At 40.9% G+C, this 23,591-nt stretch overlaps 1 protein-coding gene across 1 annotated transcript; it reads left to right on the top strand.

Annotated features, from left to right (window-relative positions):
* Positions 1 to 16,215: 16,215 nt before the first annotated feature.
* LOC125889311 (multidrug and toxin extrusion protein 1-like) lies at positions 16,216 to 21,854 on the top strand. The gene is made up of 17 exons (XM_049577173.1): positions 16,216 to 16,394; positions 16,751 to 16,852; positions 17,102 to 17,170; positions 17,274 to 17,422; positions 17,794 to 17,836; positions 17,948 to 17,992; positions 18,122 to 18,219; positions 18,314 to 18,411; positions 18,516 to 18,629; positions 18,796 to 18,863; positions 19,029 to 19,137; positions 19,504 to 19,579; positions 19,673 to 19,742; positions 19,835 to 19,967; positions 20,092 to 20,189; positions 20,936 to 21,016; positions 21,244 to 21,854. Exons 1-17 carry the CDS (start codon positions 16,287 to 16,289, stop codon positions 21,541 to 21,543), a joined length of 1,761 nt encoding a protein of 586 aa, XP_049433130.1. The 5' UTR covers positions 16,216 to 16,286; the 3' UTR covers positions 21,544 to 21,854.
* Positions 21,855 to 23,591: the final 1,737 nt, after the last annotated feature.

Raw genomic sequence — 23,591 nt, 5'->3', positions numbered from 1 at the left:
TTAACGTTGTCAAATGATTAGTATTCACCAAATCATGACTTAACTATTGGGTATTGGCCTAATTTGCCATTTATTAACAAGATTTATGAAGTAAACATTAGCAAGTTAATTAACATGGCATGTCAGCCTCTTTTGCGAAAAAAAACCCCAATTTAATTTATTTTTGTGGGTTTATTTTTGGTCTTATGAGTATTTGACACTAGCCTTTTGACCACTGAGGATAAAACACCTGGTTTCACTGATACAAAGTTTATCGTTTTGTACAGATCTCCTGTGATGATGAACATGTTACTGTGTTTATTGGACTCAGTCCATATTTCATGATTACATAAATAAAGATATTTCACAGTTGAAGAATTTAGTTTTGCTCCAGGAGTGTGTGTTATTATTCCCTCCACACGCTCCTCATCTCCAGAGACGGAAGCTGAATCACCTGCGATAAGCCTTATTTTATTTACTTCAAGGTCAGAGTTGTACTGTCGGGGTATCACACTTGACTGCAGGGTCCTCTTATTTGGATTTTGTAAAGCTGACAGGGTTACAGCCAAACCTCACTCCACCTTGCCTTTTTTCCCACCACTCACTAAACTATCTGACCTCACTGCTGCCTTAATTTAGCACTGATTACAGACATTAGGGAGACTGGCTTTTACAGTAGCGGTGGCCTTATTCTGCCTCACGCAATCATCAGAGCAGCACTTCTGCTTAACCAATAAATGGCTACAAGCTGGTGCTGATTGCTGGAAATAAAACCACTCATCCATTCCTAGCCTAGTGCTTCACCACAGACTACAGTGTTGATAGAAGGAGCCGCTGGTTTCAGCCATGTATAAATCTAGGTTGCTTTTTTCCTTAATACTGTTTATTTTCGACCCTGCAAACAGCTGACAACATCATCTCACCATAAAGTCCATTTCATAGTGTGGAGATTATTTTGTTGACTGCTGTTTCCAAGGTCAAGAACAAACTTTCAGGCTAGCAGATAAGAAGTTCTGCTGAAAAGAGTCTGCATGTCTGCAGCCATGTTAGCATCTCTGTGAGGCTGTATGGGAGATTGGAGATTGCTGTAACAGTTTCAATTTCAACAACCAGAAACAAGCTACACTGCACATGCTTTGCGTCATCCTTATTCCTTTATTCAAGGAATTAGCCCCCTGTGGCAGACACAGACAAGTATATAAGAAAAAAAGATATGACGAAAACTCTGTCTGTGTGTCTGTTCCGCGTTTTTCTCCTCACTGACTTGGTCAATCCATGTGAAATTTGGCACAGTGGTAGAGGGTCATGGGAGGATGTGAATGAAGCAATATTACATCAATTGGTCAAAGTGGGGCGCTATAGCAACCCAGAACTTTATATAGATTTTCCGCCATTTTGAATTTTTTGAAAAACACTTAAAATGGATCTCTTCCTAGGAAGTTTGACCGATCTGCATGAAACTCGGTGAACATAATCTAGGGACCAATATCTAAAGTTCCCTCTTGGCAAAAGTTGGAAAACTTACTAAAACTGAGCTTCTATAAGGCAATGAATATTGCAGAGGGCGTGGCTCATCTCATAAAGGTGTATAACATCTCAAGGGTTTCACCGATCACCACGCAACTTTGTAGGCATATGACCACACATAATCTGGGGGACCCCTCCATTATTGACCCCATCAAACAAAATGGGGGCGCTAGAGAGCTAATTTCTTATCTAGGCCTAACAGCCATATCGATTTTTACTAAACTTGGTAGATATGTAGAACAGGACGCCTCAAGGTGACTGGAGAAATTTGACTCTAATTGGCAACTGGGTGGCGCTATAACAACAGAAAAATGCTTAAAAATGGCTAAAATGTGACCGATCGCTGTGGCTCCCCCTGTGGCCGAATGTTTTTGTTTTTTCCTAATTTTTGGTCTGACTAAGTCATGGTATGGTATGCTGTACATAATCATGGAAACTGTCAGTGTGTCATTCTGTCAGTCATTCTGTCTGTCCCACGTTTTCTACTCACTGACGTGGTCAATCTGTGAAACTGCACATAGGCATTGAGGATTGGCATAGGTAGAAGGTGACAAAGCTACCAATGGGTATGGACTAGTAGTAATTAGAATATTAAATAAAGAGCTTTAAACATCTTAAGTTTTTCTTGTAATCCTCATTTTCATAATGTTACATTTCACTATGGGGTTAATTGTAACGTTTACTCCTTGTCTTTGAGACTAAACCATGCGTTGTCTGTTTGTGTTAAGCCCCAGACACAACTGACTTCAAACCATTCGTGATGACAAAGACCGTCATCACATTGCCTGTGTCTCAGCCAAAAAGTTACACCTGAACTCACTACAAAGACTACAGTCAACAGCCAACTAGCAGGTACATTTTGCACCTATGTTAGAGGAAGTAACTCTCCATACCAGCAGGCGGCAGTAGTCGGTATTTGTCATTCAAAGTTGGAAACCGGAAGACCGACAGGATGGATTCAAGATACTCGTTAGCCAGTGAGCACATTAACAACACAAATGGATTTTGAAAGAACAAAGGATATTGTCACAGTCTGCTTCTCTCCCTCACCTGCCCTTGGTAAATTTCCATTCACCTGCACCCTGCTAGCCAGCCATGCCCCCCTCATCAAGACAGCTCCTCTCACCAGCCTCCACAGCTGCAGCTCATCAGTCAATCAGCCGGGTATATAAGTCTCTCCAGCACACATACACACTCTTTGCCAGATTGTTCTTTGACTACATGCAAGACATTCCAGCACTCACCCTGCTTGGTCCTGACCTGCCTCCGTTGTCTCTGCCCGGGTAATTACTAATTACCTCAGCCTTCTGTCTCTGATTCCTGCCTGCTCCCTTCCTGGTTCCCGTCTGCTTGGCGCAACACCAAACCTGCTTACCTCAGTTCTCCTGGTTTGGCTAGCTACATTAGACTTCACTCCACTACAAGCCTTACTCACGGTACAGTCCACAGTTCTCGGACTGCTCAAGTATTGCCCGCCTGTTCTCACCACACTCCCTCACCACTGGAGTTACAAGCAAGCTGAACTCAAAGATCCCTGAACTTCTGGATATCTGTGTGAGCAATAAGTCATTACCAACTGTCTGCATGCCTCAGTGTGCTGTATTTGGGTCTGCACTCGACCCCTGACAGATATTTATGTCCCATCAAACGATAACAATAATTAACAATAATAAACAATTACGAACCGTTTTTGTTGCGTAAGTGTTGAAGCGTATTGCATTCACTTGACAAATTAAAAAAGACCTGTTTTTCTGAGTATTTTTTTCTGTTTTTTGGAGTAATTTATTTATTTTTCTGTTTTTTGGTGTAATTTTTTCTGTTTTTCTGAATAATTTTTTCCCTGTTTTTCTGAGTAATATTTTCTGTTTTTCATGGTAATTTTTTTCTGTTTTTCAGGGTATTTTTTTTTCCTGAACAAGGAGATGAGATACTTCAAAATAAGTTGACAAAACGCTGACAATGTTGTTACAACCTGTTACTAACCTAACCTGTTACATTGAGCAATAGGCCTACAAATTGTCTAGGAGCAGGAGCACGGATGCAAAATACATCCATGAGCAGGAGTCACCATGGATGCAGGGGTCACTTGCAGGTGCCAGGTGGGAGCTTCTCTCGAGATTTTGAAGTATCTCGTCTCCTCGTTCAGGAAAAAAAATACCCCGAAAAACAGAAAATATTACTCAGAAAAACAGGGAAAAAATTACTCAGAAAAACAGGGCTTTTTTATTTGTCAAGTGAATGAAATACGCTTCCGTACGTAAGAGCTCAATGACAAAAAAAAAATCCTTATATTACAAGTTTATTTTTGATCTCACTCCCTCTTGTCTTTAGATGTTTCTTTGCTTTCCTCACTTCTGTTTTTGTTCATGTCATGTGCTGAGCTGAACTGCCAGTAAAATTGTTTTTATTCACCGACAGGCTCTGTCATCTACAACGCTGATTACACATGCTGAATCAAGCAAAAAAAGGTGAACCAAGGGCCAACAGTACTACAAAGCTTTGGTAACCGATTCACTGACAGCTCGACGTTGACCTATGATCAACTGCCAGCTTGGAGTGTCAGGGCCTTCACAGAGATTACAGCTGCACCATTTAATAGCACACACTAGTTTGTGTCATTTTTTGAGTGCATTTTCAAAAAAGAGCTTCAAAATACAGACAGAAATGTAAAAAAAAAAAAATTACAACCTTTCACTCTCTCCCCTGCTTGGAATAAATGCTAATGTCAGAATGTTAACATGCTGACATTTAGCAGGTATAATGTTGACTATGTTTGCCATCTATGTTTAGCATGTTATGGTGTATGTGCACATTAGCACTAAATATAATGTATAGCATTTGTTTTGTAGGTAGTTAGTCAGAAAACAAAATACTAACCAAATTGACTGTTTTAACAGAAAGGTCTTGAATCACCATTATTACACTTAATCACAGGGGAAACCAGTTTATGCTATAATGCATTAACCCAACCTAGTAATTCACTGGAAACAAGCTTTAGCTGTTCGAATGTTTTCCAGCATTTTCAAAAGATTGAGCTGAGGCAGGTCATTATGTAAAATACATTAGTGCCAGAAGCATGTTGGGTATTCATCTGCTGAGCCTGCAGCTGGTTAAACTGTCTACATTTTCCCCAGATATGTCCCTCATTTAAAAGTTCACTGAACAAATCCTGAAAATATGACTATTTTTTATCAAATTGATGAACTGCCTGGATCACAGTGAAGGTGATGGGGACAATGACCTCTATCTTGGATCTGGGTAAAGAGTTTTATTCTTGCCCCAGGCATCCACTATAATGAGCTGGAGATGTGATCCTCCGAGCCACATTTAAACATCATTAGTAGCATATGGTCTGGGAAAACAGGCAAAGAAATTGCTCCCCTGCTAAAGGAAGGACTGCTGGTTTCTTATACTGCAAGATTCACATGAAAGATAGTTGAAGGCAGCCACAGTGAAAGCTGCGATTTAAGTGATTAAAACCTAGCAACTGTTTCTAGCTTACAGCCCCTATTTGTGTCTCTATTCTCTCCATCGTTATGCTCATTTGTGTGGAAGAAATCAGTGTTTAAATTGAACCTTTTCAAAAGTCTCCTGTAGTTATTCGTTTTTTTCCCCATAAATCACTTGAGCTGATCAATATCTTGAATCAAGGTAATTTTCCTTGGTGACACTTTAGTAAGAGTGTACTGTCACTCCTTCACTAATCAGCAAGGTGCTCAAGTAACTGCTTCCTGGAGAGTCTGCTCTTTATTTAACCAGCGTGTTGAAGTGCATGGCCTTCATCTGGGATTTTGAAACTCTTTGTCCCTTCATTATAGAAAAGGCCAAAAACTGTCACACTTTGACGTGAAGCCAGCAGCATTGGACCCAAACTCAGATTACAGATGAGGCAGTAAGATGAATGCACAGATTTATTTTAAAAAATCTGACAGGGTAAAGCCCCAAAATCAGGTAGCCACAGGAAACAGGCAACAGAACTCCAAACAAAAGGTCACTCTTCTCATGTGTCATGTCTTGTTTCACTATCCCTTTGTCTGTTTCCCTTGTTTTCTCACACTTCTGCTTTGTATCAGTCGTTTTAGTCCTTAAATGTTGCAGAGTTTTCACTGCACACCTGTCTTGTATTAGTCTTGTTAGCTCCTCCCTAGTGTTACCTACCACACTGTCATGTCGCCCTTGTTAACCAATCCTTGCGTTTCTCTCCTTTTGCCAGTGCCTGCCTATTTCAGCTGTGTCTTGTTCTTGTGATTAATACTCTGTCTATATGTACCTGTGTTCCCTTTGTTCCTTGTCAGTTTGTGGTCAGTGTATCCTGAAGAAGGATTAGTGGCTTAGCGAGGTGTGTTGAGTCTAAAGCCAGAGTTTTCCATCCTAAGAAGCTGGCTCTCTTTTAACCTAGCTAGGTTGCCGTGGCAACTCATGCAGCAAACAAGTGGCAATAATGGCACAACACTTTCACTCATCACTCATTCTTTGGAAATGGCGTCACCTTTCATAGAGAACCCAGTTAATTTGGGTGCTAGAATCGTGCAAGGCGCTCTTTGGAGACAGAGTTTTTAGAGACCCAATAGATCCATTAGCTTTCCATGATGATATTCTCCATGAATGTTACAGATTCTCAGCTTACATATGTTAACTTGTGGAGCAGTACATCAGCAATGCTACCTGGCGAAGGCATGCACTTAAGTAGCGCAAACTGTGTGCATCGCTTTGTGTTTTTTTGCCACGGGAACCTACTTGTATATTGTTGGGTAAGAGCACCTCATGCTGTGCTATTTGCAAGGTTGTTCTTGCTCTCAGTGAACTACTGAATATGTTTGTAGTGCTCCCTGGCTAGCTGCACATGCTGGCTATAAAAGAAACCCTTTATAAAATCACAAGTAACACACATTAATTGTTCACTATATTATTAATCAATGTGGCTTTTACTTGCATATGAAATGCGGTATAATTCCTTTGCAGGATTCCCCAGGGTCAAATGTGCAAATGACTGCACACATATACCCATTACAGGAGCCATTAGGGAACATGAGAGCGATTTTGTAAATAGAAAGTCATTCCATAGAATCAATTGTCGGGTTATTATTTGTACTAATTTTTGTTGGGTCACTGGTGGCACATATGCACACTTAATGCATGCACACTAAAGCTTTGAAATAGTGCCGCGCAGTAGACCTTCCACATTTGTCAGAAATATTCATGTACAACACATACTGTTACAGTAATGTCACCATTAAAGAGCATAATGGGTTCCCTTTTAAAAGCCTTCTTGTCGCTGAATTGGTGCAATAAAATGAATATTTTATGAATGTAAACTTATACATGATGACTGGTAATGCATTGAAGTTTTGTGGGGCAGGCAGCACTAGTTGTCAGACGTGCATGTGCTATAACAGAGTGCACGGAGAAGCTGACACCATATTTTGCAAGAAGTATCAAAACTTGAAAGGTTTGATTTATTTACATGCATCAACTAAAAGGAACAGATACTGTAAAAAGAATCAGTCTGGCCATCACTAATATATGAACAATGCATGAGTTCTGAATAGATCCATTGCTCACATACTGAACATGTATGTCTAAATATACTGTACATATGTCGGTGCATACACAGTCATGCACAATACATAAAGACACTGCTGTTTTTATCCACATCTGTTGTAGATATTTCTTTGTTTACTTGTTTTAACCTGAATTCTAACCAGCCTCAGCTAGCTGTGTGAACCCGACTGATACAGATGAACTGGATACAGAGTCAGGGATCGGTTTATTGACAAATCAGTTGCAGTGTTCCTCAAGGTCTGTAATCTATTCCACTTTTCTTGAAACACTCACCACCAACAGTCCAAAGCCTCTTCTCTCCAAATATAATCAAGTTTTCAGTCCATGATGAAATGTTTGTTCTCCAGAACAATGTGTCCACACATGTTTCTACCCAATTTAAACATGAGCATTTGCCGCAGCACTCACCACACCTGACAAAAGGCTCGCTCTTGCACATGCAAAGCTAGGTGCCTGCACGCATGAAGCTCGATGCCAACTATCAGCACGGATGGAGTCGAGAACGAGCCTTATAGTGTGGAAAATGTTCTGTAATATTGTTATCTACTTTGAATTTAGACTAGGTTAGGCTTAAAGATATGGCCCCATTGTGTTTTCCAGCTAATACCTCCCAGTTCTCGTCACCTGCAGCTCTTTTTTTGAGAAAATATTCAGGCGAAGATAAAAAACCTTTTATTTGAGTGTGTTGAAACTTAAATAACTCAATGACAGAATCACTTACAATGATACCGACTTCCAGTTTACTTTGGGTATGCCTTGGATAGACATTTTGGGTGAATTTAACAGGACCTTAGGGAGAGGATCAGGGTCTAGTCCTGATAGCAAAGATCGGCTTGGATACTTGCTTTTATAACGCTTCTAGATATGTGAGGCTTTTTTTTAGGTCACAAGGTCTGAATCTTGTTAAAGATTAATGGACCTGACCTGTGAATCAATGTGGGCTGTTGTTGCAGGGTTTTTGTCTTTGTGAGTACATGATGCTGCAGCCGCAGGGCACAGTCATGCAAATCATAGTGTGCTGCAGCTACAGTACACTGTGGTACTACAAGATATCCCAAGGATCACTGACTTTCTAATGAGATATGCTGCAACTGCCTTCTATTTAACATGACACCTGTAGAATAAGCTCTTCAAGCAGTACCAGGTAATGCTTGCATTAGAAAGAAACGATCATCCTTACGTACCCGAGTTCATTCAGTTTAAGCTTTGCAATACAAAACAAGTCAGTTACCTAGCAGCAACTTAACACTTACCCTGACCCCCAGCTCTGCTTGGCAGCAGCACCACCACTGAATCAGCCTAATTGTTATTCCAAAACAGCAGACTGGGGTTTAATTTGTCCTGTGATCTGGCAGGTGATACATGGATGCCAGGGCAGCGATGAGGAATGCATTAAAATCTGAATAGATCAACAGTCCAGAACAGCCCAGAGACAGAGAGGAAAAGATATATATAGAGATAAATCTTGGATCCAGGCCGCCTGGTTTCTATACAGCAGGAGTAGCTTTAGATAGTGTAAATAACACTGCACACATTCTTAACCAAAGCACATTCCTGAGGTCAGCAAGGAGAGACAGAGATAAACTTTTGCACCTCTGGCAAGCCGGCATGGCGGCATGGCAGCACGCTAGTGTTTGGGTCAAGCCTGGTTTAATATTACATCTTAATGTATTTAAATCCATCTCATTTCACATTCTTGACATGGTTGTTTGAATCCATTTTCCTGTCAGATAGCTTTAAGTAGCTGCTGCAGCTTTATATTTGTCACAAGGTTGGTTATGAGACTTAATGTATGTTATGGTTTGACCTCAGTTGTCTGCAGCCGTGGTGACACTGGAATAAATGGTTTAGCTGTTTGGTAGTTTAGAAAATGACCAAAGGGATGCGCTGCAGCAAGATTAAAAGTAGGTCTCAGAGTAATGCTGGAGGGCACTGCACTGGCTGCAAGCTTGGTTGCTTGGATGCATACAAAATCTTGTTATATTAGCCTGCAACACAGCCTTTAAATTCACTTGTAGGTCGCAAGAAATTATGAAGAATTTAGAAACCCCCGCTGCCCTAGAATATTTTAAGGAGTACAAAACAATCTGGAGATTGCATTTGAGAAAGCAATTATCTAAAATGCCCCCAGGAGGACAGGGTCAGATGCCGGAGCTACATATCACTGCTCAGAGTGGCATCAGATGTGACAGGCTGTGTCCCTTCATAGCACCGCTAACATCTTTCACTGCCATCATTAACCAAAGAAGTCATCAATATTTAACTGAACTTAATGTTCTGACTGCTCCAGGAGGGGATGAGCCTTTTTACGCTCCTTGTTTTAGGGATGTTTTATGTAAGACAATGGAAACAAGCTAAACAAGTAGCACCATTTGTTTTGTATGTTTGTCACCTGCAAGCAAGATGTCTCACAATTCTAAAACATGGGATTCTGCTGAAAGATCACGTTAGTTTTACGGTTTTATTTTATGTGTTTTTCTCTGCTTTGGTATTTCATTTCAAACCAAAGATGCTAGGTAGGGGCATCTTTTATTTAAGCTATCCAGCCAGAGCACTCAGAAGCTCATTAACGCAAGATCTGTTTCACTGGCAGCATTGTGAAAGACAAAATGAAAGTGAATAATTGAAGGAGAACCAAATGAAAAAACAGTGTGTGCCTCCTCAGAGGTGTAATTCATTCACATTCATATCATCAGTGGAATAAATTGTCAAAGAAAGATTTGGCTCTTGATCTTTTTATCCACCTGGAAACCACAGGCAGAGGAGCTGTGCACAGTTTTCCAAGTAAAACATCTTTTTAGGAAGAAGTAGGATTAAAAAGAGATGCTGTAGCTCAAGTAATGTTCAGCCAAGATAAGCCCATAAACTTGGCAGATTAATTTTTAACTTTGAAACGAACTGGTTGAGTTTAGAAAGCATCTTTTGATTTGGACTGTATAACTTTGTTTAGTTGATGAAGAGCCAAATCTTCACATGCTGCATTAAAGAAGGGGTGAAGAAAGAGAAGAAAACCCATGGATATCCACTGATCTATGTCTTGTGGACATCTACTTTTAATATGAATGAGTCTGTTCTCTCTGCAGATGGCTCATGAGACTATCAGCATTGTAAATAGGCAGAATGTGACTGCACCAGTAGAGGTTATATTCATGTCTGTGGTTTTTGCTCTTCTTCTACGTCAGTGTCACAGATGGATTTGTATACACAGGGCATGACAGTAAAATGACACTAAGCACAGCCACAGACCTCTGAGGGATATCAAGAAACTGATGAGCTGATGTATGGAGCTGAAAATACAGATCAATCCTTGCTAGTGAATCAATGCAACCCGGATATTTCAAATAAATGTTTCAGTCTTATTTTTTATTTATCATTTCAGAAAATCAGTAGACATAGATACTGAAATTACATCTGATTATTACACATCTGTACTGGCTATTACTACTTCCAAAAAGCTACTGATGGGCTTCTGCAATGAGATTTAATCATGATGTATGCTTCCAATAAAATGCCTATTTAGTAGATCAATGAAGGTCAGGTTTATCAAAGAATAGAATAGAAAGAACTTTATTTAACCCAAAGGGAAATTCAGTTGTCCAGCAGTTCATGAAAGACAAAAACAAAATAAAATACATTAAAACTAGTCCACACCCATTGGTAGCTTTGTCACCTTCTACCTATGCCAATCCTCAATGCCTATGTGCAGTTTCACAGATTGACCACGTCAGTGAATAGAAAAACGTGGGACAGACAGAATGGCACACTGACAGTTTCTGTGATTATGTACAGCATACCATACCATGACTTAGTCAGACCAAAAATTAGAAAAAAACAAATCAACATTCAGCCACAGGGGGAGCCACAGCGATCGGTCGCATTTTAGCCATTTTTAAGCATTTTTCTGTTGTTATAGCACCACCCAGTTGCCAATTAGAGTTACATTTCTCCAGTGACTTTGAGGCGTCCTGTTCTACATATCTACCAAGTTTAGTAAAAATCGATATGGCTGTTAGGCCTAGATAAGAAATTAGCTCTCTAGCGCCCCCATTTTGTTTGATGGGGTCAATAATGGAGGGGTCCCCCAGATTATGTGTGGTCATATGCCTACAAAGTTGCGTGGTGATCGGTGAAACCCTTGAGATGTTATACACCTTTATGAGATGAGCCACGCCCTCTGCAATATTCATTGCCTTATAGAAGCTCAGTTTTAGTAAGTTTTCCAACTTTTGCCAAGAGGGAACTTTAGATATTGGTCCCTAGATTATGTTCACCGAGTTTCATGCAGATCGGTCAAACTTCCTAGGAAGAGATCCATTTTAAGTGTTTTCAAAAAATTCAAAATGGCAGAAAATCTATATAACTGGAAGTTATGGGTTCTTGAGGCAAATTTGTTCCTCATGAGGAGAGGCATCTCTGTGCAAAGTATCATGTCAGGGCATGCTTGCTATAGCGCCCCTCTTTGGCCAATTGATGTAATATTGTGTCATTTGCATCCTCCCATGACCCTCTACCACTGTGCCAAATCTCACATGGATTGAAGTCAGTGAGGAGAAAAACGTGGAACAGACACACAGACACACCCACCCACAGACAGAGTTTTCGTCATTATATAGTAAGGTAAGTGCATAAATAGAGATTAAATTAAAATGAAATTGTCCATTCCTCAGTCCAGCCAGTTGTGGCTAATGTGCTGTGTGTAAGTGTGTGTGTGACTGGATTCAGGACGTATTAAACAGTCTTATTGCCGTGGGGACAAAGGATCTTCTGAAACGCTCTGTTCTGCAATGCAGTGAGATGACCCGACTGCTGCAGCTGCTCCTCTGTCACTCCAGGAGGCTGTGGAGAGGGTGTCTGCTATTGTCCATTATAGCTTCCAGTTTGTTCAGTGTGCCCCTGTCCACCACAGTTCTTAGTGGGTCGCGTCTCCTGCCGAGCACTGAGCCTGCTTTTTTAACCAGCCTGTCCGAACACTTGGTGTTTTTGTCTGTCAAGCTGCCTCCCAAACACACTGCAGTGTAGAGAGGTCCACTGGCAACCACTGTGTGATAGAACATGGTCAACATCTCCACACACACATCAAAGGACCTCAGTGTCTGCAGGAAGAACAGGCGGCTCTGCCCCGTCTTGTAGAGGGCATCAGTGTTAGAAGACCAGTCCAGTTTATTATTTAGGAGGACCCCCAGATATTTGTAGGTGTGCACCACCTCAATGTCCTCCCCCTGTATGGAGACTGGTGGATGGGGTGACCTCTTTCTTCTGAAATACACCACCATCTCCTTGGTTTTGGCTGTGTTCAGGTGGAGACAAAACAGGTCAAAAACTGCTGGTGTCCACAGAAAATACAAACAGACACAAACAAAATGGGGCGCAGCGCAGCATGCTCAAAAACTGCATGCTTTTCACACAAACTAGCAACTGAATTACCTTGACCTCCTTAAAGGTCCATCCTGTGGAGGGTTTTTTGGTAAACAAACAAAAGGTATGTCTACATTCAATGTTTCACACCAAACACATTGTATGTTGAATGCATTTCCTGCAGTTTTTTCCAACATACTGAAATGTGCTCGCAGTCTCCTTCTCAACTGTCTTTGTTTGTGCATTGCTGCCTTTCATGGCACATTACAGCCACCTGCAGATCAGCAGAATATTGTAACACCAATGGCAGGATTGTCACTGTGTGCCGTCATTACTACACACAGCTTTTGAGCAGGGTTTTGTATTTTGTCCACACAAGAAAAGGGACAAAAGAAAGTACAGTATACTCAAAGCAGACACAATGCATACTAAATGTGGTACATTTTCTGTGTGTGCTGTTGATGCACATTATTCTCCCACAATGCAATGCACAAAGGAAATGGAGAAGGTTGTGGACGGTGGTGAAACAAATCCAGAAAAAATCTTGTAAAACAAAAATGAGTGTTAAAGGAGCAGTGTGTAAGATTTAATGAAGGGGATTTAGTAGCATCTAGTGGTGAGGACTGCAGATTACAACCAGCTGAAACATTAAAAAACAAGAAAACACAAATGGCCCGCTCCTAAGTTATTGTTTGGTTTGTCTGTTCTGGGCTACTGCATAAACATGGCTGCAGTGTTGGGCAGAGGCATCACTACAAGTAGCAACATTATTAACTCAACCACATTTCTCAGTAGCATTGTGGTAATGTCACTACTTTCCGAGTAACGCAGTAGCGTACACACAAGTTAAACTATTTTTCCCAGGAAAAGCTGGGAAGTGTAGCTGACTTTTTTCTGCAGAGGTCTGGATAAATATAAGGATAAAAAAGTGAGGATAAGTAATGTGACTTATCCAGGCACGTCAAAATACGCAATTTGTAATTTATTACTTCATCAAACTAATTAAAGTAATGTTTTGTTAAGTGTAATTGTATTCTAAGTTTATAAATCTTTACAACATTTTAACAGGTTTGGGGTAAAAGCCAAAGCTAACCTTGCTTTGCTAAAATATTTACTTAACCATCTATCAAGAATTTTGGATGGTTTTAAAACCTGGTGTTGCTTCTACAAAATTTCTGACACACAAATCCCACAGAGCATCAGTGAGCAATAATCATACCACAACAAAAATTAACATGCCTTACTAAAAACATGATAAAAAGTCTAGTTGGAAAGAGGGAGAAAATAGAGTGAAAAGAAAGCATGGAAGAAGATACAGATCAGAGGCAGCACCACAGACAGGCTGAGACAGGGAAGCAGAGACTTGAGGTGCCAACTAAACTTAGAAAACACAAAAGCAAGAGCAGTGTTAGGGAAAATAACAAGTGACAGATACAAATCACTGGCACTGCGGCACATGGCATCTGTGGCAGTAATTCCAACAGCCTGATTGATTTAGCCAACATAAAGCCAAGAGGGCTTTGGGTTGTCACACCTGGGGGAGCTTATTGCCTCAGAGACTGAGAGTCTCCAAGTGGACACACAGAGTGAACAGAAATGACACTTTTCCCCCCTTTTATCAAAGATGCATTTACAGCTAAAGTTCACTCACCTTATCTGACATGGTGAGATCAATAAATCAGATACTAATGATCTGATTCTCATTTTCAGTACAGTCAGTTCTGTTTGTTTTAGCCATCAAAGCTATTTGATCTCAGGGTTATCAAGACACGGATCCCTGTCTTGCAAAACAGTTTTAATGTCATTTTTTAGGACAATAAAGTGCATGAGCTCTCACTCATTTAATTATGTGTGCATATAATTACATTTTATTGTACTTTATTGTCTCACACAGTGTTATTACAGCCTTAATGTGCACAACACCCTCACTTCAGAGTGTTATCTTTTTTGGCAAAAGCTACGGTACATACTGTAAACTACCTGCCTCATCCTCTCCAGGGTGTGGAGATTGGATGAGCCAATCCTAAGCATCTTCTAAGTGAAGTGTGAGGAAAAATCCTTTCACAGTTTGCACTCTATTTTGAGGCCAGAACTCCATTTCATACTTGGTTTTCAGAGAGAACTTGAGTCTTTCACACAGAGTTCAAATACTTGTCTTTGTGGCTGTGAGATATTAGTCCATAGCATGGATTTCAACTTTCACACAGGTTGGTTTTTCTATTAAGACTATTACAAAAAAAAATCATATTCAGAAAATTGTATTGATCCCTGGGGGTAAACTGGAGGCACATTACAGTTGCTCTTATACTACAGAGACATAGGGAAATAAGAATAAGACGTATCCAAGAAATAAATGTGCATTAAGCTACAACAGTTAAGACAATATATAGATATAGATAAAAAATGATACAACAAAAAACACAAGAAAACATAAAAATATGAGAAGAGATAAGTTGTAGTTAAAGAAATATATAAAATATATGTACAAAAATGTGCACAAGAAATATAATAATGGGCAAATGTGCATCGTATGACGAGTGTGTAAAATATAATGCCAGAGTAGATAGGTATGAATTCAGTATATAGTAAGAGAGCATTATATAAATGTTGCACAAGGCTGTAGAGGGCTTCAGGTCAGTATTACATATTGTACAGCTGAAAACACAAATAATAAATAACATAGGCTGCTGCTACCAGGTAAAGTAAGTCCAAGGGCCTGAGTCTACTGATTCAGACTGTCTGACACTCCAGAGTGGGCGATGACACAAGCACATTGTGTGACTCTGCGTTAGTACTGTAAGTAAGCAATCAGAGTGACCCACTTGGAGTTTATGGAAACTGTATTTATGTTTGTGTGTAAAACTTATGCTCCCTCCAGTGGGAATAATGGATGCACCACACAGATCATTGCCTCCTTGTCTATGAGCAAAGCTGAAATAACATTTGGTCCACGGTAAATAGAGATTTCTGAGGAAACACTTTTGAAAAGCCTGAGAATAAATCTTTAAATCAACCAATATCTGAGTGTGTGATCTTATTTCTACACTTATTTATACACCAGCTTTGGAGGCATCACATGCCTTGGGTGCAAATATGTTTTCTATCCATGAAACAGGAATGTTACTTGCACTGACACATGCTATCACTGCGCTACAGATGGCTAGTTGAATGGGTTTTCTGCCTGATAGCGGCAGAGTGCTGCATCTCATTTTAGATGTTGCCAGAGCACTGACTGGTTAACCTTTGCTGCTATCCAGTAGGACACTGAACCATATGACATGTTAATGTTTTATATCCCTAAACACTTAACTGAAATGAACATGTCAATCTGAACTGATGGAGACTGATTTCACTTCTACATAGGAAAGCTGCGCAATCATAAATATGCAAAAGATGGTCATGAATAATCATGACTTCACACTCTCTGTCTGTTCACATATCATATCTGACAACATAGAGGTAGAGCGAAGAAAAGCTGTGGTTATTTAAAATGCTGCTCACAATGGCATCTATTGGCTGTATAATCAGTCATTAAGTGACTGCAGTGAAACACTAAATTACATTTTAACTGCATCTGAATTTTATATTAAATTGTAAATGTCATTTAGGTCCGTCTCTGGTATCCACCTAGAAAACATACAGTTGGGTAGTGACTCGTAAGGTGAACTCTGTACCATGTTACCCATTCTGCATAGATTTTTTGTTGTCTAACTTGAAATCGTTAAACTAACCTCAAGTGAAATAATCAGTAACTTTTTAAGGTGATGAAATGCTTAACACAACAGTGGTGGATTCAGTTCCTGGATAGCATCAACGATAAGACTGCAGTGGAGAAACCTGCATTAGCAACTCATACTGCAGACATGGAGGCAGCCAGTGACAAGCTCTTCTGCTGCAGGTGGATGCGCCACAGGGTTCCCCTGGCCCACAGAGAGGAACTGTACCACATCCTGAGGATGACAGGGCCTCTGGTAAGGATTGGCACTGCTTATATTCACTGATCTGTCTGTAAGGGACTATATGGATTGAGACTGCCGTTTGAAATAAGCGTATTTATACAACAGCAGATTAATGAAAGCGATAGCTTTGAAACATCAGGAAAAAAGTGACTTTGTGTCTAAGACTGAAGCACAAATCAGTCAACCCGAAGCAGTGCTGAGGGCCAGGTTTCAAACAGTAGCTGCAACACGTCAGACTGATGACAGTATGAGGGCACATTTGCAAAGAGAGCCGTGCTAATTAATTGCAACTTGTGTTTACTGTAATTTGCAATGTATCAAGCTCGTAGCTGTATCAAGTGTACCATTGTCGATGTTTGTCTTTGCAGCTGCTCTCTCGAATCCTCAATTACCTGCTACCATTCGTGGTCACAATGTTCTGTGGGCGTCTGGGAAATGAAGTGATGGCTGGCTATGGATTAGCTTCTGCTGTAAGTGGTGATCTGTATGCTCCACAGACTTGCGGAGTTTAGCATGAGGAGATGACATGGAAATGTAATTTCATGAGAGAAAATGAATTATTACAACTATAAACTCACCAAGAAAGCTTTTACATTTGTCTCACAAGCCTAAAGATTTAATCAACACGTAGCACATTTACTGCTGTGAGTCACAGAAATATTGGTTACATCAGTGTCCTCACATCACACTCATTTAAGTATGTTTCATATTCACTTCAGGCCATCAATGTGACCACTGCAGCAACAGGAGGTGGTCTGGGCCTGGCATGTGATACTTTGGTGTCTCAGGTTTGCTCTATGCAATTTTGCCCTCACTCTCATTTTCACTGACCCCAGCTCATCGTGATGCCCTTTTCTAAAAATGATTAACATGCTTTGTGCCGTTGTGCAGACATTCGGTGGTAAGAACCTGCTGCGGGTGGGAGTGATCCTTCAGCGGGGCATCATCATCCTGCTGTTGTTCTGTCTGCCCTGCTGGGGTCTGCTCCTTAATGCTGAGGCCATCCTGTTATGTATGGGCCAGGACCCTGAGGTGGCCAGGTAACTACCAGAACCAAACTCAGACTCAAAACATTAACCAGCACCTCTGCAATAAAATCAAACCAGGTCTGCACAGATTCACTGAGCAGATTCAGCATAAACAAATATTCTTTATTCCAAATATTGATCAAGTGACCTCTACTGCCTCTGTGTAAAGTTTATATCACGAGAATCACACCGCCTTTTCGGGGCTGCTAAGTCTCTATACAGTAACTTGTTATTTCCCCTGAGAGGAAAACGTTTTTTTTTTGCAATAATTATATTTTTGAGTGACAGTGGAGATAAATGACCCTAAAGGAATGACATCAAACAGTGTTGGCCTAAATTAAATAATCATTTCTTTGGATCTAAATACAGCTTTTTGATTTCAGAATAGCACAGCTGTATATAACAGCCTTCCTTCCAGCTGTACCAGTGAGTTATTACTTTTCTCTCACCTTCATGATCAAATCCAATACATTTTAACTTATTTACAGAGAAATCATCATTCCCCTCTATAACAAGTAATCTATTTTTGTCTTTTAGGCAATGTTTCTTTATCATCTTCAGGTGTCTTACCTGCAGAACCAGGTGCATTAATGTCTTGTGCACAGTTCTTTTATTCCAGCAAATCAAAACATGTTTGTCATAATGAATGTAATTACTGAGGGGAGAGGCATAAGTTGTACTCATCGCATCATCTGGTGTTTGTGTACTCAGGGTATAATACTGCCACAAATGTACACTGCTGTCATGGCAAACATAGCGAACGTGGTGACAAACTACATCTTTCTATACTGGCTGGATCTTGGTGTTAGGTAGGTGTATTCACTTATGTCAGTATACGATTTTAAATCACACTAGAGCCTTCATATACATTGGTATCAACATGTTTGTGTGCATGTCTTACAGTGGATCTGCAGCAGCCAATACCCTGTCTTGGATTTACATTTGCACTTTTCTGTTTGCTTACATCCGGTGGAAGAAGCTTCATGTAACAACATGGGGAGGTGAGGGATTTAATTTTCATGCTGTCCCTATGTTTTTACGCATCACTCTGTTCAGCCTCCATCTTCTCCCCTCCACATAAATAAGTTTCTCTCTCCCCCTGCAGGCTGGTCTGTAGAATCACTGCAGGAGTGGGGCTCCTACATGAAACTGGCCATTCCCAGTACATTGATGACATGTTTCGAGTGGTGGGTTTATGAGTTTGGGGGATTCTTTGCAGGTACCCAAATATTCTCACAATTACATGGAGTCTGTTCTTATAGACCTAAACACTGTGCAGTGAAGAGCTATGTTATTTATGTCCATCTGAGCTCGTTGATCTTATTACTCCAGCATGTAATATAAACTCTGAGTCATGACTATTCTTCTCTGTCTCTAATGATCAGGAATGCTGAGTGAAGATGAGCTGGCAGCCCAACATGCTGTGATAATGGTGGCATTCATAACCTACATGGTAGTAACAACGAGTGTTCTCCACACGTCTCAGATTTAGATAACTTAAAAATAACAAATTGAAGTTGTAATTTAGCTTTTAAACTCTTTTGTATGTAAGTGTTCATAATTTCTGGATCTTGAATGTATGTTTTTCATATTTTTTCGCAAAATGATGAATCCATAGTTCCCCCTTGGAATTCAAGCTGCGGCGTGTGCCAGAGTGGGTAATGCTCTCGGTGCAGGAGACACTGCCAGGGCGCTTCTCACCGCCAAGATGTCATTCACTCTTGCAGGTCAGTTATAAACATCCATCCATTTTCTGTGACTGCTTATCCTCTTAAGGGTCTTCGGGGCATGGAGCCTATCCCAGCTGACATTGTGCGAGAGGTTGGGAACACCCTGGACAGTTTGCTCAACTATCACAGAGACAGACAATCATTCACACTTGCATTCACGCCTACAGAAAATTTAGAGTCACCGATTAACCTGACTAACATGTTTTTGGACTATGCGAAGAGGCTAGAGAACCTGGAGAAAACCCATACTTACACAGGGAGAACATGCAAACTCCCAGTTTAAAAAAGTGTCCTGTTGTTATATTAGAATATCAGCATTTGGTGTTTGACTTCCTCAACATTTTCACAGCTTCTCTTTTCCAGGTAGTTTTGCAGTTGTTGAAGGTCTTGTACTCGGCGGTACTAAATCAGTGATTGGCCTCATCTTCACCTCTGATGAGTGAGTCTCTGCAGCTACACCCACATTTCACTGCATGTTATAGTTGTTCGAATACAACTGCTTCACACAAAGACACAATTTTTATCATTTCAGGAAGATTGTCGGTCTGGTCTCCCATTTGATGGATGCTTATGTTTTCCTTCAATTTTTTGACGGTCTTGTGGTGAGTGAACCTGCCAGAAAAATGCATTTGCAGTATGATGCCAAAATCAAGTCATAAATATCAAATATGAAATTTGTTCTTCTCCATCTCAGTGTGTGTGCACAGGCATCTTCTTGGGCACAGGCAAACAGAAGATACCTGCTGTGGCCAATTTCATTGGATACTACTGCATAGGACTTTCACTGAGCGTCACTTTAATGTTTGTTGCAAAACTAAGAGTTTTAGGTAATTATACGAGTCCATGACCACCTTTTGTTACTGTCACAGACAAATGAATGGCTGCATAGCAACAACAGTTTAGTGATGCCTGCTGTGCCCTTGATGGACTAATGTGTCTTATTCTCTGCAGGTTTTTGGCTGGGATTGCTCATTTGTGTCGTCTTACAATCCACCTTCTACATCATCATCATCTTCTTCAAACTCGATTGGAAGAGAATGACAGAGGAGGTATGCTGCTGGCTAATCTAACAATCAGGATCATGCAGGGCCACAGCTGTTTATATACACTGACAGAATTTGTTTTACTTCTGAAGTATCATCTGGTCAGTGGCGCCCCCAATAAATCATTTCATAGGGGTGGCCAGATGGGGCCACTGAAAATCTTGGGGTGACAAACCAAAACCAAAAGCCATAACTGAATTTCAGGCAGAAGCTTAAGCTGTACCTATAGGTTGAAAACCATGCCAACATAGAGGGTTAAAAAAAGAAATACACAGCTTTAGCTTGTAGGAGTACATTTAGTATAAGGGACAAAACATTTACCGGGAACAAGCCTTCTTGAGTGTAGGGGAGACTCGTGGGTATCCAGAGGACCCATTTTCATTCTGATATTTTGAGGTGGGAGTTCAAGGGACCCCTTTGAAAATGGCCATGCCAGCAGTTCCCTCACTAAAGTTTAGACTAAATTTGCTGCATTATTTAGCAACCTTTCCAAAAAGCTATGCCAACATGTTGGTGCCAGAAGATGCCTTGGGTTGACTAGTTTCACAAGATACCACTACCTTTGTGCTAGCTTAAAAAGGCATGTCACAACCCCACAGACTGTAATGTTGGCCTCCAATTATTTTGGCCACCCCTTGGGAGCAACACTGCAGCTGCTGAGATTAATACATGTATGGCTATTTTCAATAACTTGTCAAGTGTATGAATAAGGAGAAACTGGCAGTTGGGTTTTTGTATCTGCTTGTTTGCAGGCTGTGAAACGAGCCCAGAAAAAGACACACATGACATGCACAGCTGCCCTGTCAGATGAACAGACTGCAAGTAATGGGAACGTAAGTGGCCTGTTATTCTTCACGCTAACAACCTTAATGGCTTTTCATAGCTAGTTTCACACTATCAGCAGTGGATTTTTCTCGTTTGTTTTCTATGTAATATTTTCTATATGACACTTGAGTCCAAGGATCAAATATCTGACATATTGTCCTTGAAGTTCTACCCCATTTGTTCTCTACACAATGCAACAAAATAAAGTGAAATAATACTTTTTTTGCCTCTCAAGTCAGTGGATGGCTACATGTCTGTGAGCACAGAGTGCAATGATGGGAACAGAGAGACACAGGGTGAACATGTGGTCCAGCATGGGAAGGGACGTGACCTCTCCATGACCCAGCTGATCATCAGGCGAGGCCTCACTATATTTGCAGCCGTTGGACTTCTGGCTGTGGGAGCAAGTGTGCACTTCCTTGTGCCCTTGCCAGAGATCCTGCCATCCGAGGGCAACTTAACTTTGGACTGGATCAATACGACATATACTCCTGATCAAATTTTCACCACTGTGCTGCTCCCAGTAGAAGGATAACCTTGAGATCCTTAATCACAAAATTGTGTCAAACATTGCATTTAACATTCTGATGGACTCAATGTCTTTGACAAACGGTGCCCAAAGCAGTGGCAGATTGATAAGAATATGAGTGGATGATTGGTTGAACTAATGTTTTGCTTTAAGAGATAACTTTATTCTTTGGTGATAGACAATTTTAATTTTTAGTTTTTAACGGCTCGTCAGAGCATTTGTAAGTGCAACTCTTATTTTATGGAACCAAAAAACACTGGTGGTTGTAGAAATGTGAAAAGATGTTCTATTTTGTTTAAATAAAAAAAGTGATGTAGTTTTGTGGGGTGATGTCTTTTGTGCTTTTGCATTCAGTGGATGTTTGTCCTTGAGAATAAAAGAAGACAAGGTGTGCTATCTTTCCCTAGCTAGCATACAAGTCCTTTACATCTTAGTTTTAAATGCTTATGTTAGGGGCAAAAAGCAAAATCGTTTCACCGCTAGGTGTGCTGTTGTGCACTGCCTGTAGACCAAAACAAAGTGTGTCATGAGCCACACCCCCCTCTACCTCTGCTCTCCCTGCTTTCCTGTTAGCGTTAGCACTACTCGACTGCCACGCTAACGCTCCAAATCCAACCGGCTCCAACTGAGCCGGGAGCCGCTCACGGTCTCACGTAGAAGAGTTGGTATGTTAGCATGGCAGCCGACTAGTGCTAACATCCCAACGCTTCCCCGCCAGGTGCAGTGAGCCGGAGCCAAGAAGCGTGGGGACATTAGCGTTAGCACTAGTCGGCTGCCATGCTAACATACCGGGAGCCTGCTTCTCGGCTTTGGCTCACAACATTCCAACTCTTCTCTGTGAGACCAGCTCACGGAGAAGAGAGGAATGTTAGCGTTAGCTCCCAGAGTTAGCACTAGAGCTACTACGGCTACTGGAGTAGCTTGCAGCTATGGAGCGCTTATACCAGCTCTTCTAGTCACTGAGCCTCGCCTCCATTTCAGCAAATATATTACATTTATTACAGGTACCATCATCATTTAAGTAGGCAGGGGAATAGCTAAACACAGCCTGCCAGGCTGCCCGCCGGGCTACATTTTACAATGCTAATTGCAAATGTTAGCTGGGCTGCCGGGCTACTCACCTAATACAACCGAAATGCCTGACCCATTGCTGGGACCGACCCGCTAATAACTCAAGCTCTGGACATTAACCCTTGCTACGATTGTAACATTAAATTTAATTGAATCGACATAGCGACATGTGCCTAACATTACTGTAACACTAATTAAAACAGACATTTGACTTTATGTTGTACCTGTCCAGGAGAAGAAGAGCTAGCTCTGAGTCAGTTTGTAGCCCCTTTAGCTCTTGTAGTGCTCTCCACCTTGGAAATGCAAGGCCAATGTTAATCCGGGTTCTGTCCCTTTCTTTATCCGACAACTTCTTCACCAACAACCGTTGTTTCTTTAGAGGTAATGTCAGATCCTGGTCGTCTTCAGGTGGACGTTCTGCTCTCTGCCATTTCATTTCGAAAATACGCGCTGCCATTGCTCACTGGTAGCGATGTTACAGCTGATAGTGCAGTCCCGAGGCCTGTGTCGAGCAAAGAGGGCGTGTCCAAATGAAGCTCATGTCGAAGCCTGTATCGTTTTTCAGGATATCACCTGACCAAAGACAAACGAGGCCCCGTTTCTCTGGAATCACGTGACTGCCTCGTTGTGTGATTCGAGTCGGGAAATACATAAAGTGTTTTGCATGATCCGAGGTGATTCTGAAGATCGTTAAGTACAGAGGACTGAGTGACCCAGTCACACAAGCACTCTAACCTTTTGTGGACACACACACACACACATATGTATATGGGGCATTCTACCGATTGTGTGCAAAGTGCTGTCCCTTAACAAATAAATAACAAAAATAATAAAATTGAGTATTCAGATATAGATATTTACAAAGACTGTGTTATGACCTATTTAAACCCAGGACATTAAATGAAAAAGTGATAAGCTAAATGTATACAAACTCACCATTTATAGGGTACTTTCTATTGGGAAGAAGCTGTCCCCAACCCTGA

Source organism: Epinephelus fuscoguttatus, linkage group LG5 (genome assembly GCF_011397635.1).
Source record: "Epinephelus fuscoguttatus linkage group LG5, E.fuscoguttatus.final_Chr_v1".
In the NCBI taxonomy this organism is placed as follows: domain Eukaryota; kingdom Metazoa; phylum Chordata; class Actinopteri; order Perciformes; family Serranidae; genus Epinephelus; species Epinephelus fuscoguttatus.
This window is presented reverse-complemented; position numbering and strand designations above follow the sequence as displayed.

Coding starts and splice junctions, on each gene's coding strand:
- LOC125889311 (XM_049577173.1), top strand. CDS start 16,287: ATGGAGGCAGCCAGTGACAAGCTCTTCTGCTGCAGGTGGATGCGCCAC. Junction 18,412..18,515: donor TCATGTAACAACATGGGGAG/GTGAGGGATTTA, acceptor CTCCCCCTGCAG/GCTGGTCTGTAGAATCACTG. Junction 19,968..20,091: donor TGCAAAACTAAGAGTTTTAG/GTAATTATACGA, acceptor TATTCTCTGCAG/GTTTTTGGCTGGGATTGCTC.